This window comes from Triturus cristatus, chromosome 7 (genome assembly GCF_964204655.1).
Source record: "Triturus cristatus chromosome 7, aTriCri1.1, whole genome shotgun sequence".
NCBI lineage: Eukaryota > Metazoa > Chordata > Amphibia > Caudata > Salamandridae > Triturus > Triturus cristatus.
The window spans coordinates 629,446,260-629,459,369 of NC_140590.1; the positions used below are offsets into that span (position 1 = coordinate 629,446,260).

A 13,110-nucleotide genomic window follows, 5' to 3' on the forward strand; every position below is an offset into this window, starting at 1 on the left:
TGACACAGCAATAACACCAGCTGGCAGTTGACGTAGTACATGCAGTGGTGTTTGGCTAGCAGTGTGTGTAATGGCCAGTATCAAGTCACTACTCACACACCACCAGCCAAACGCCAGCCCACGCACACCGCCAGCCAAACCCAAGTCCATGCGCACTGCCAGCCAATCCCCAATCCACGCACCCCCCAGCCAAGCACCAGTTCACGCACACCGCCAGCCAAGCACCAGTCCACGCACACTTCCAGCCAGATGTCAGTCCACGCACACCACCAGTCAATCGCCAGACCATGCACACCGCCAGCCAGTTCATGCACACCACCAGCCAAGCGCCAGTCAATGCACACCGCCAGTCCACGCACACTGTCATCAATTTCTTTTTTTAACATGAAAGAAAACACAAACCAATTGGAACTATATACAAAACTATAACTACAAACACAACAGCAGTAATTAAATACATCATATATAATATAAAACAATACAGGCCAGGCAGTTCATTTTTAGACTCACAGTTGCTCCCAAAAACTGTTTTTAGTGGGATACAATCTGAAACATGTAGGCACACACAGCCTAGGATTAGACGGACAATCAGCACAGTGCATACGAGTCTCCTTCCGCATACCTCTTCGCAAACAGACTCTACATCTCTTACAGGGATTGGTTTGTTTTGGATGTGGGAGGAATTAAATCAGGAAAGAGGCGATCTTTCAAACAAGCCACATCCTTCACCTCTCCAACTCTATGAACACTTGCCTGTTCAACTACAACAAGGCTGCCTATCACAGACTCCTGAAACTGAACAAAAGCCATCCTTAATGCTGGAGAACACTCCTTGAACACAACAAAAGCATTAAAAGTTGCTAAGTTGAAGAGATGGATGGCCAACTTCTTATACCAAATGTAAGCCTTACGAACAGCAGTGTAAGGTTCCAACCTTGGATCTACTCTATCTATACCACCCATGTGCTTATTGTAGTACAATGCACACAGGTTTGCGCACTTCTGCAACCTGACCCCAAACAGTCACATGTGAAGTACGTCCATCATGGATGGTAGTCAGCATATAGACATCCCTCCTGTACACAAATTTCACAGCTAGCAGTTCATCACTGCACAAGGCACTGCATTGTACCCTCTCAAGCTTTTTACAAGCAAGCTCTTTTGGGTAACCTTTACGGTTAGAGCGGATTGTGCCACAAGCAACAGTGTCCACTTTGAACAATTCTTTAAACAATTGCAAAGCAGTGTAGAAGTTATCTAGGTACAAATCGTGACCTTTGTTAAAAAGACCTCTACCAAGTTCCCACACAATTTTCTCTGAAACTCCAAAAGTGGACGGACAACCAGAGGGGTCAATAGTGGAATCCCTACCAGTGTACACTTGGAAATTGTAGACATATCCTGTCCTACTCTTAGACAACATATACATCTTAATTTCATAATGTGCACTCTTGCTAGGAAAGTACTGCCTAAAAACCAAACAGCCCTTGAACAGGACCAATGACTCATCAACAGCTGTTTCTTCCCTGGAGCATAGATCTCTGAAAATTGATCTACCAAGTGATCAAGGACAGACCGAATCTTAAAATGATGGTCAAAATCAGGGTGGTGTCGTGGCAACACTGAAGCATTATCAAGAAAAGGCAGCATCCGTAGCAAAAGTAAATTCCGATCACGACTCATAATTGCAGGAAATATGACTGTTGCCATCAAGGGACTGGTAGACCAATATGAAGACAGGGACTTGCTTCTTTATCAAGCCCATCAAAAAGTTAAACCCAAAAACGTCTTCATCTCATCTAAGTTTGTGGGAGTCCACCGGGTAGCTCTAGAGTGGGGCCTAAGTCTGGCACCGTTGTCCCTCAAATACTGTTCAAGATACAAACTAGTCTGTGCAATAATTTCAGCCAAAAATATATCATCCATAAACAGCTGAAAAAACTGTATAGGCAAAAACGTTTCACAATTCACTCCACATCCTGCATCACTTCTAAAGGCAGGCAACCCCGGCTGCACCATGTATGGATCAACCCACAGAACAGCACTTCCAATGGGAAGCCTTGCAGCCCCAGGCTGCAATCCAGATGCCTTTTGCTGCACCATCGACACATCAGTGTCCTCCTCTAAAACAGGCACTTCATCCGCACTGAGAGTAGCTTCATCATCAGATCACTCCTTGTGGACAGAAAACTCACTGCCAGAATCTTGCACTTCCTCCTTTGCTTCAGATGCACTGTCAGTCTCATAATCATGGTCAGAGGAAGTTTCAAAAAGCCTACCAACCACCTGCTGAGTAGTAATCCTGCAGCTAGTCATAATCCTTACAAATAAAGGTAACTTGACAAGGAAGTCAACAACAGCATACACTTTGTAAAATAACTAATAAACAAAATGTGGCTTTATCACAAAGACCTATATACTCCAAAACGATAGCACTCACTTGCCATAAACAGCTAGACTCACCACCACATACTCTGCACAGACACAGCAAGAACAACATCTCACTAAAAAAGAAAAAGAAAAGAAAATTACACATAAGCCAACGCAATACACATCGTGCACAAATCCAAAAAGAATTTCACACTCAAAACGTAAACTAAATATGCTCCTATTATGACATCACTTACAAAATATTCATTCATGCATGACAATAATACTCATTTGGAGTAAACACAACAATAATGTTTTTCTTACCAAACACATGCAACTGCAGATCAACCCCTGCCAAAACCGCAAACAGGAATCAAAAGCTTTACACTGGAATAAAAAGGAGAAATAAAACATTACAATCACATTTACAAATAATGCACCAGTCCACACACAATCCACCAGCCAAGCTGGGGGGCAAGTGGGCCTAAAAGCATAAGGCTGATCTGCCCCCATGGGGGCAGAAACAGCCAAAATAATCACCCCCTAAAAGGGGAGCGACATTTGCACAAGGGGCCGCTCCCCAACAACAACATTGAATAAAAACCCTGGTCTCTAGTGGCTTCTGCCCCCCTTGGGGGCAGATAGGCCTAAAAACATAAGGCCGGTCTGCCTCAAGGGGGGCATATATGGACAAAATAATCACCCCATAAGGTGAGCGACCTGGCTCCTCAACAACATTGAAAAATACCCTGGTGTCTAGTCGCTTCTGCAACCCCCTTGGGGGCAGATGGACCTAAAAACTTAAGGCAGATCTGACCCAAAGGGGGCAGAAACGGCCAACATAATTGCTTCCCAAAGGAGGAATGACCCTTCCCAAAGGGGCCGTTACCCCTCAACGCTGAAATTGATCACAAACAAATCCCTGGTGTCTAGTGGCCCCTGGTCCTAAAAACCTAATGCCGATCTGCCCCCAAGAGGGGCAGAAACGGCCAAAATATTCACCCCAATAAAGGGGAGTGACCATTGCCTAAGGGGCCACTCTCTAACATCTAAAAAATAAAGAAATCCCTGGTGGCCTAGTGGCTACTAAAAGAACAATATATACAAACCGATCTGCCCCCGAGGGGGGCGGAAACTGCCAACAGAAACTCCCCTTCCCCAAGTAGCCGCTCCCACCAAAATGAAACTGATCCCAAAAAAAACCCTGATGTCTAGTGGCCATTCCTGCTGCATGATTGCGGCCACATGCGTGATCATGCAGCAGGAATGCTCCAAAGAGACATCGGAGGAAAGGAAACCCTTTCCTTTCCCCTGATGCCTCTTTGGTTAAAGACTCCCCTCCCTAGGGAGAAACTCACCATTCTCCCTTGACGCGCTGGAAGCAATATGCCTGCTGCAAAGAACGTGTACCATGCAGATCACAAAGTGCACATAATGTAATTAGGTCTGTTGGTTACTGCTTTTGTCTGAGAGATCCTTTTGTTACTTACAGTTTATAAGTTAAAATCCTAACATAGAATAGTGAGCTATTAACAGTCATCAAAGAGCTGAATGCAAACTACAAGTTATAGATTGGAGCGTTATGATTTTTTTCCCCAGTCTTTTATTATTGGAAAAAGGGTTCATTTGGATAGAAATCAATTCTGATTATTAAATTCTTGAAATTGCCTATGTGATATGCCGAGTTTGTTTTGTTTACGTTATCAATGAAACTAATAAAAAGATATTTAAAAAAAATTCTGATTATTAAAGAGAACTCCCAACCATTGTGTTGAGTTTTAAATTCTGAGTTTGTGCTTCTCCAGAACAAGCACTATTAAACTATACCGCCTACCAGTATGGATGACGTCATTCCTATACCTTGTAGTCCTCTGTCTACATAACATTTCCTATAGAGTAGACTGATTTACACACCAATGATTGATTGTCTCTGTGTAGTGTGTGTGATGTGAGGTGCTCTGAAACCCTACACGGGTATGATTGGTGCTAGAAAACGAATTAAATGCATCTGACAGAGAGTAGTTATGGAGACTTGAGGGGCACTGTTAAAGGGTGGTAGTGACGGAATCTGTGGCGGAGGTGGTCATTGGAGGGGTGCCAACAAACATTGTAGCCCTGGCCGCCACCAGAGCTTAAGCCGGCCCTGTGACAAACAGTAGTGTACCAGAAGCTGTGTACTTGTTCTTTGTTTGTGAGCCCCGGGATCGCTTCCACCTCTCAATTCACAGGCTTTGTTGTTGAAATTTTCATGAGATCTTGTTTGCAATGTGCCAAATTAACTGTGTCTTGGAAGCATTTCATTTTCCAGACTGATTGATATCCTCAAGTCTAATTCATTCTTAACTATTTAAAAGGCTTGCTCTGTCCAATGTCAGCCGGTAAAGGCAAAACCAATACACATTATTTTTATGTCTTCCATTCACTCTCCTGCGACAGTTTCGCAACAGGGACTCAACAAGGATGGATGGGAAAGCTGTAATTTTACTAGGAATGTCCAATACTAGCATGAATCCCTGGACACTGAGCACAGATAAGTACATGGGGGTGGCGGGCTGTTCTGATTGTTCCTCTGCTGAACCATGTCTATATATACGTATATGGAGAGAAAGAGAGATAGCGCTTCATGTTGCAGTTCTTCCGTTGACAGGCACAGGGGCATAGTTTCGGGGGGGGGGGTGTTTGGGGTGTTACACCCCCGGTAAATGTATTTTGTGTTAAATAGTTGGGTACAGGTGCCTTCAATTGGGTATGGTTGAGGTGTCTGTCGGATTTCATCAGGAACATGTAGGCGCCTAGGTCTGTAGCATGTTCAGAAGGACACGCCAAAAGATTTTCCCGCTACAATACAAGACCGATATTGGCCTGTAGTTACATGGTAGCAGTTTATTTCCTTTTTTGTGGAATGGAGCTATGATGGCAGATCGCTAGGAGCGTGGGACGTTGTTTGTTCCCAAGACCGCGTTGAATACCTTAGTCAGGGCCACGGACCAAGCCGTGTAGTCGAAGCAAAGCATGTGGGCTGGTACACAGCCTGGGCAGGGTGCTTTGTTGACCTTGTGGTTGACCTTCTGTCCAGGATTGCTATTTCTGCTTCTTGGCGCAAAATAATTAATTGCCCCGTTGGCAGGGGGACGTTACATTCTGCCAGGGTGACGTACGGTCACCACTGGAATATATGGTCATATAATGATCTCCCCAGGTCTGTGCTGAAATATGGTGATCATGGGATCCTGGACCTTCTCTGATTTTTTTTCCAGCAGGCAATTGGGAACTTTACAACTAGAAAACATTTTGAATTATTTTTTAAGTGGCACCAATGAGAAACTCAAATTACTCTCTCAGTGTGCCACCTCTGCTCCACCATGTTTGAATCCTCCTGGAGTCCCACATACACCCACTGCACCAAGAGCTAGACTCTTTTCAAAGATTTAGAGAGAAGATTAGCTGCCCCTCTCAAGTTCTACACAAAATAAAAAAAGAATCTGTTTGATAGGTGCGCAATGTTTTTTCTCTGCTTGGAGTGTTGACATGTTTCAGTAACTTACTCTCCCCTTGTTTTAGCCGCAGTTTCGAGACCGGTTCTCACACTTGACATCCCAGGATCAGACGTGGTGGTCGGACAGGCTTTTAGATTGGCATGCAAGTCGAAGAGCGGAACTCCACCCATCCAATACGCTCTTTTCCGAGGAAATGACAACCTGGGAAGGATTAATGTGACGGACAATGCTACTGCAGTGTTTCATGTTTACGCAAGTACCTCACACCACTCTGGAGAATACAGGTGCGAGGCTAAAAACAAGAACAAGGCCACATGGATAAAGAGCCTTGCACTGAACATCTCTGCAATAGGTAAGATCCTGCTGATGACAATCAAAATATGCCTGTCTTTTTTCAAACAAAAATCTTTTTATTGGGCATCTTTTATTAATGACGGTAAGCATTAATATTATGAACAGAATATAGCAAATTTTGCAACATTATGTTGATACAATTCTATTTCATATAGACCTCAGTATGATCATTATTATGACGGTATCTTTACGTTGGCAACAATGAGATGAAGGCAAGTGCCTTTAAAGAATGTCTGTGAACACTCCTGTAACCTAAAGGCAGCCAGTCCTAGGGAGTAAGAGAACATGGGACTAGAAGCAGTGCCCTATAGCTGGTCCAGTAATCAGAACAAAATAAAAGGTAGTTGTTAAGTTGTATTGTATAATAATCTTTCACCGGCATCTTGTCATACATCTTGAAGCATGTTAACAACAACATTTAAATAACAAGCAGGAAACCAACTCTCCACTCATGGAGGGGACAAGGGAACAACTTTAGAGAGTTGGCATGGGCAACAGCAAAAAGTAAGCAATTCAGAGAATTTCTAGGCACTTCTTTAGTGCTGTCCCTCCCACTCATCTGTCCCTTTACAGTTGTTCAATGGCAAGGGCTGCAGGCCCTCCTTTATGTTCCAGGTCTTGGTGATAAGTTCTCAATTTTTTCCAGTAGCAGTTCAGGGACCTCAGAAAGGATAAGGGGATGCAACTGCAGAAGTAGGGAGTAGGGCAGGAACGGGCAGCGCCATGGGCTCTGTATGTGCAGTAGATTCATTAAAGGTGATGGTAAGGGACATTGCCAGCCTACATCAATTATCACCAACCCACACAATCCCAGCAAAACCTCCCATAATGGGACAGGAACTGATCATACAGACCTCCTTACTCTTACGGCTCCGAGCTCTCTGCCATTCCCGATCCTCTTTGGGTCCTGCCCTGCCTGGGCCTCCAGGTGACTATCCCCAATCGGAATACCTATCATCATCTGAAATTCCTCAGATGGGGCGATGTGTTGACAGGGACTACAAAATATTACATTTTACAAGATGCAGGCATCAATATATTAGTGACAGCACACAACCTCTGGAGTGGGTATTCAGGGAGACCGTAACGAGTGAGGTACTGTTGCTGGTTACCAAACCTGCCAGGCCTGTCTTTTAAAGTAATCAATAGAAGGAGCAGAAAAATGTAGGCCTACTAAATAACAAAAAGAGTTCTTTCAAATTATCTAAAACAGTATTGACTTATCGTCCCTGCTCCTCATCTCTGTGAAACCTTGGTGGAACAATGAGGAATAGAGAGACAACAGTATAGCATAGTGCCACAGCAAAGCAAGAGGTAAAGCAAAGCTGTCTCTAACCACTATTGTAGATGGAGGCAACTGTAGGCATGGAGAGCCTCCATCCTTCCTGCCCCAAGGTGTGCTCACTCTAAGCCAGGTCACTGTGATGTCAAGAATAGCCATGCTGTGCTGAGATGTCCCCCTCAGTTCTCCTCACCCCGAGTTGTGAACTCTGGTGGCCTCATTTGCCGCTCTTTGAACCTGTGAGTATCCAGGTCTGTGTCCCTCTCCCAGCAGAATAGTACACACTCCACACTTTTGTAATGGCGATTCAGATGAGGAAGGGCACAAACTGCCCGCCCAACTGCCAAATCAATGCCTCCCCCTCTCCTGGAGATAGCTTTCAGGGTTTTCATGAATGGTAGCGTGCTATATTCGATCCAAAAGCTAATTTTTGGTCAGTCCTACCTATGTGTGAAATAAAGAAATGTAACAGTATTTTGAATGGGTCTTCTTTCCTTTTGGGTACCTCTGTATACAAATGTCTGAGTTCCTGTTCTGATTAAGAAAGGCACTACTCAAAGGAACTACCGTCTGATTCAATAATGATGTTTCAATTATGATGATTTAAAATATTATTAAATTTGCATTTAGTCATTAATCAGTTCAATTTATGGACTTTGCACCACTGCGTATGATGTATTGTTTATTTATTTCAAAATACTGTTCGCAATATGCGACCCATACATTTCTGACCAGTAAATATTTTTACAAATTGACCTATCTGCTGTTAGGTTGATTAATTAAAAAACAGAATCGGACTCAATCACAATATGATCTACCGAGTTAATATTCTTTAGGGGGGTCGCAAATTGCAACTCAATCTGATTGGCCACAATTACAGGAATGTTGGACTGCAAGGAATAGCAGGCCATTATTTCTATCATTGATTTTCAATAACGTAAACTTTTTTTTAAATGCAGCCCATTTTCCTTACAGGAAATGGGGCTGCAATGAAAAAAATAGTTTTAATTTTTGAAGTTTGTTTAAGAGTTAGCTGTGGTCTTCTGAACCACTACCAAGTCTTCAATAAACCTTTTTTTACATTCACAATGAGAAAGTGAACAGCTTCCCTTTTACAAAAGGGTTACTACCTCCTTTGAGGTATTGGTAAAATTTCAATGTTTTACAGCTAGATTTCGGCAACTAAACATCGATAAATAAGACACCGTTTAGATGTTTTACAACACGCCCTTCTAGATAACGAATTGGTATTCATACAAATTCCCATTTTAGGAGTTGGAAAAACGGGATAAGTACAAAGAAAAAAGCAATTTAATGGTCACAATTGCCTAAACAAAGCATTAAAATGCTTAGAAGTTCTTTTATCAGAAGCATTAATTATTTACTACTGAACAAAAATAGATTTTACATAAATATTGTGTAATTTAAAGAGTTAACTAACTGAATTATTTTTTCATGCCTTTACAACCTCAAGTGCAATAATACTTTAATGTTTGAAAAACTCTTATTTCAATATGTGCTTTTTCGTTTCACAAAACAAATATTCTTGCGCTGATTGATCAATCTATCTTTCTGGTACTGCCTAATACAACACATTCAGGTTAAGATGTAGTTTAGTATTTCTCGTTTCAGAGCTCATTGTATTCTAATGTATTCCTTTACATCTAATATATCCAGAGTTTTAATGTCATACCAATCTGCATACATAAATACACTGGTTCCACCTTTGTTGCCAGCTTTAATAACCATTGATCTGTTGTATTCTAAATCTTCAATTGATTCTATTTCAGTTCGTATTATATTGATGCTTCTTTGTGTTGCTTTAAAACAGTGTGATTGTCAATTTCGAATGACTTGTGTGATACCGCGTGATTCTCTTTACCTTTTGGTTTGATATACTGCAATTCATTATCATCTTAGGTAGCTGTGATTTCACTCTCAAGAGAATAAATAAATTGTGCATACATTTATATAAATAAGTGCTGCCACTTTCTCATGTAGTGTTTTGCTTTATTAATTTAATATTTAAAGTGGGTTCCCACCCACCCTCAACTAACACTCCAATTCGTTTCACTTTTCCTAATATCACATTATTGACATCTATTGAAAATTGTTAACCAATCATAGATGAGTGCTGTAGCTAAGTTTAACTGGCCATAAATATATTTCTGTGATTCTGCCTTATCCTGATGGCGCATAAAATTGAATTGTTAGCAGTGAAGGACAATGTATTACATTGAAATATTGTTTGAATGGTTTGGCCTAGATATTATGAATTTTAGTAGTTGTTAGATAAATTGAGGAAACCTTGCAATTTTATATATTTCTTTTGCCATAAGCATAGTGATAAATGTTGTAGCCAGAGAGTTTATTGGTAAGGTACCTCTGGCCAATGTTGTGGAGCAATTTTCCCTATAGGAACTTGTTCTTTTTACTTTAAACATTAAAAAGAAATGATTAGGTAGAGAAGTACTCTCTCTAGTAGACTAACTTAGAATGTAAATGAGAAAAAAATAGTTTACCTCACATGTAGTAGGTCTCATTCTTATGACTAGAATAAACCGTTAGACACAAGTTCTGTTTGATAAAAAGCAATGATACCGTGTACAGGTTTTGAACCTTTGGGGTGTCATAGAGTACATTGTTTGCAGAGTCACATATTAAATATTTGTTAATTTGAATAGCTTTATTATAGGCTAAGAAGCTCCATATCAGATAAATCTGGCTAGACAACCCATGCGTTGTCTTATTGAAAGACTTTTTCAAGCCTGGAAGAAAGCTGCCTATAATACCATGATCAGACATTGTGTTGAAGGGAAATATATTCAATTTTACAAATCCAGATACAAATTTTAAGGTTTCTTAATTATCAAATGATAAATGAGCAGTATCAATAGACATAATTTATAATGTATCTGAAAACAAAAATGTACTGTAGAGTAGAAAACCACAGCAAATTAAGAGCAAGCTGATAATGAGGAAATTGAAGAAAATGAATCTCTTATCAAAAATGCATTTGCCTCAAAAAGAATATGCCTTCATTGCAAAAAATAGTATGTGTCAAAAAGAGGGAGAACATTTTGTAAAATCAATCATAAAGAGCCTCTACTGGTTTCATCCAGACAATAACTAATACCAATGTATTACACTAGATTAACCCTAGCACAGAACAGTGCCTGCTTTGAGTTATTTTAAGCAATTTCATTTGAGTAATTCTTCCACTTTACATCATAACTCAAGAAATTCAGTCTAAATCAAAATACATTTTGTAGAATTGTTTGATCGATACACACTCAGTATTCTAATTGGCATGTGCAGGTAAAATTATTCACTTAAATATTAGGCAAAAATATGTCTTCTCCCCGCTGTACTAAGTGAAGTTATCTGACACCTCATAAGTACTTGATACATTTTAAAATGATGTGTATGTTAGGGCATCATTGATTATGATTGGAAGTATTTTTAAGGTTCCATGAAGGTGTCACTAAGTTGTTGGAATAATAATCTAGAACTTTGGAGGCGATGTGGGTTTATGATGGTTCTTGTGTTAGTGTACGATGGTGGCTGTATGATGGACATTTCATAGTGGGAGTATGATCGTAAGTTAATGAGCATGAGAATATGAACATGGCTGTGAGATTGTCTCATCAGTGTTTTTCGCATGTAGTGGTGGTTGTGCAGACATTTAATGGTTGGTGTGTGGGTATATATGATGTCTAAATACATAATAGCTGCTGTTTTGTTGTAGACGATTGTTAGCATTTTTAAACTTCTGGACTTGGCCCTTTTTTAAAAATAAATAAATATTTTTATTATTTTGTGGTAAAACAACAAACAACTCAGCAGGTACATCTCAATCAGTGTCCATTGATTACTAATGACAAGATTTACAGTTAGTGGGGATACAGAGTTTACGGCATTATGATTTTCCCTCATGGCCCCTACGATGCCGCCCACCCCTTGTGTGAACTACCCCTCAAGGCTCTCAGCTAAGTGCGGACCTAGAGTAACAAAACCTGCGCCTACTTGTCGTTTTATATACCTTCCAATACATCTGTCTCCTCCTCTTCCATCTCTAACTCAGCCATGGCTGCCAGACTTTCCTAAACTTTCTCGGGCATCCCCTCGCTTTATATACTCTCTTTTCGGAACCCATGTACATGTTCATACCAGCCCGCCACTCTTTCAAGGTGGGAAGTTCTGGTCTCCCCCAGTATTTGGCTATATCATGTTTTGCCACTATGAGACCTAGGTTACTAAGCAGAAGTTGGTATCTAGGAATGTCAACGTCTGTGTGGATGCCCAAAAGAACGTACTTAGAGTCCATCTGGATTTGTGCATGTAGTATGTTATTTAGTTCCTGCACTATCCATGTCCAGAAGCTATGTATTTGACGACAGTTTCATAGAGTATGAACGAAGGATCCGCGTTGTGTTCTACAACCGCAGACACTCTGGCTTCTCCGTCCTACCCATCGTATGTAATTTAACCCTGTCGTAATAAACCATATGCAAGATTTTAAACTGAAGCAGTCATAGCCGAAGCTTAATTGCCACCTTCCTAGGGCGCATTGGGGACGTCTCCCAATCTATGTCCTCCAGTGTACCTACGAGGTCCACCCACTTGCCTCAGAATGTTAATAGGTTATTGGGCATATTGTTTATTAGGGTTTTGTATGTCCAGGAGACTGCTTTCTCCAGGTTCTCTTCCTGCAGTAACCGACCTTCTAATGGGGCATATTCCGGAAGATACACAATATGAAGTAATTTGCGTCTGCCAAGCGTGTTGGAGTTGAATATATTTATAATACTGCTTGTCCGTCAGGCAATATTCCATTTATAGCTCTGCAAATGTTAACAGGGCGCCCTGTCGTGTTATGTCCCCAAGAGTGGTGATCCCAATAGCGTCCCATCCTTTAAACCTCTGTAGTTTTGCCAGTTCAGGCAGCCATTTACCTTCCCACAGAGGAGTGGACCTAGTTAGTTTTTTGTCCCATTTCATCACACGTTCAGCTTCCCTCCATGCCTCAATCGCCCTCTGTGTTGCTGGCAGCAGACTTTTCTCCCCTTGGCCCCCGTATATGTACTGAAGGTGAGAACGTTTTTGAAATTGGAGTCTCTCCAGGGCATACAAGGGGTGGTCCTGGGGGGCGTGTCCCCATTTATTAATAAATACGATGTGTGCCGCTCTATAGTATACCCGAACATCCTGTAGCGCCATTCCCCCATTATACTGGCTGCGTTGCAGCGCAACTCGGGGTGACCCCCGCCCCATAGCAAAGTTTGTAGTTCATTATTAATTGCCTTGAAGAGTACCTCTGGTATTCTACAATACATGTTTTAGAAAATGTATAATAGCTTGGGTAGTATGATCATTTTGAACATAGCGGCCCTTCCCAGTAAGGTGTGGGGGAGACGCAGCCACCTAGCCACGTCATCCCGGAAGTCCGCTAAGATGCGCTGGATGTTATGGGTGAGGCAGTTCGTCACATTTTCAGACATGAAGAGTCCCAGATATTTGAAGCCCTCTTCAGCGATGGGAAGGCGCACCGGTACAGAACGCATGTCAATGCGGCCCCCTATTGGGTATATGGTTGACTTCCCCCAG

The 13,110-nt window shown here is 41.5% G+C and overlaps 1 protein-coding gene across 1 annotated transcript in view; it reads left to right on the plus strand.

Moving 5' to 3' along the window:
• PECAM1 (platelet and endothelial cell adhesion molecule 1) overlaps positions 1 to 13,110 on the plus strand; it is a 435,744-nt gene that overhangs the window by 144,178 nt on the left and 278,456 nt on the right. Inside the window, exon 7 of the mRNA XM_085617241.1 lies at positions 5,932 to 6,219. Within this exon, the coding sequence (XP_085473367.1) occupies positions 5,932 to 6,219 (288 nt within the window). The remainder of the gene's footprint in view (positions 1 to 5,931; positions 6,220 to 13,110) is intronic.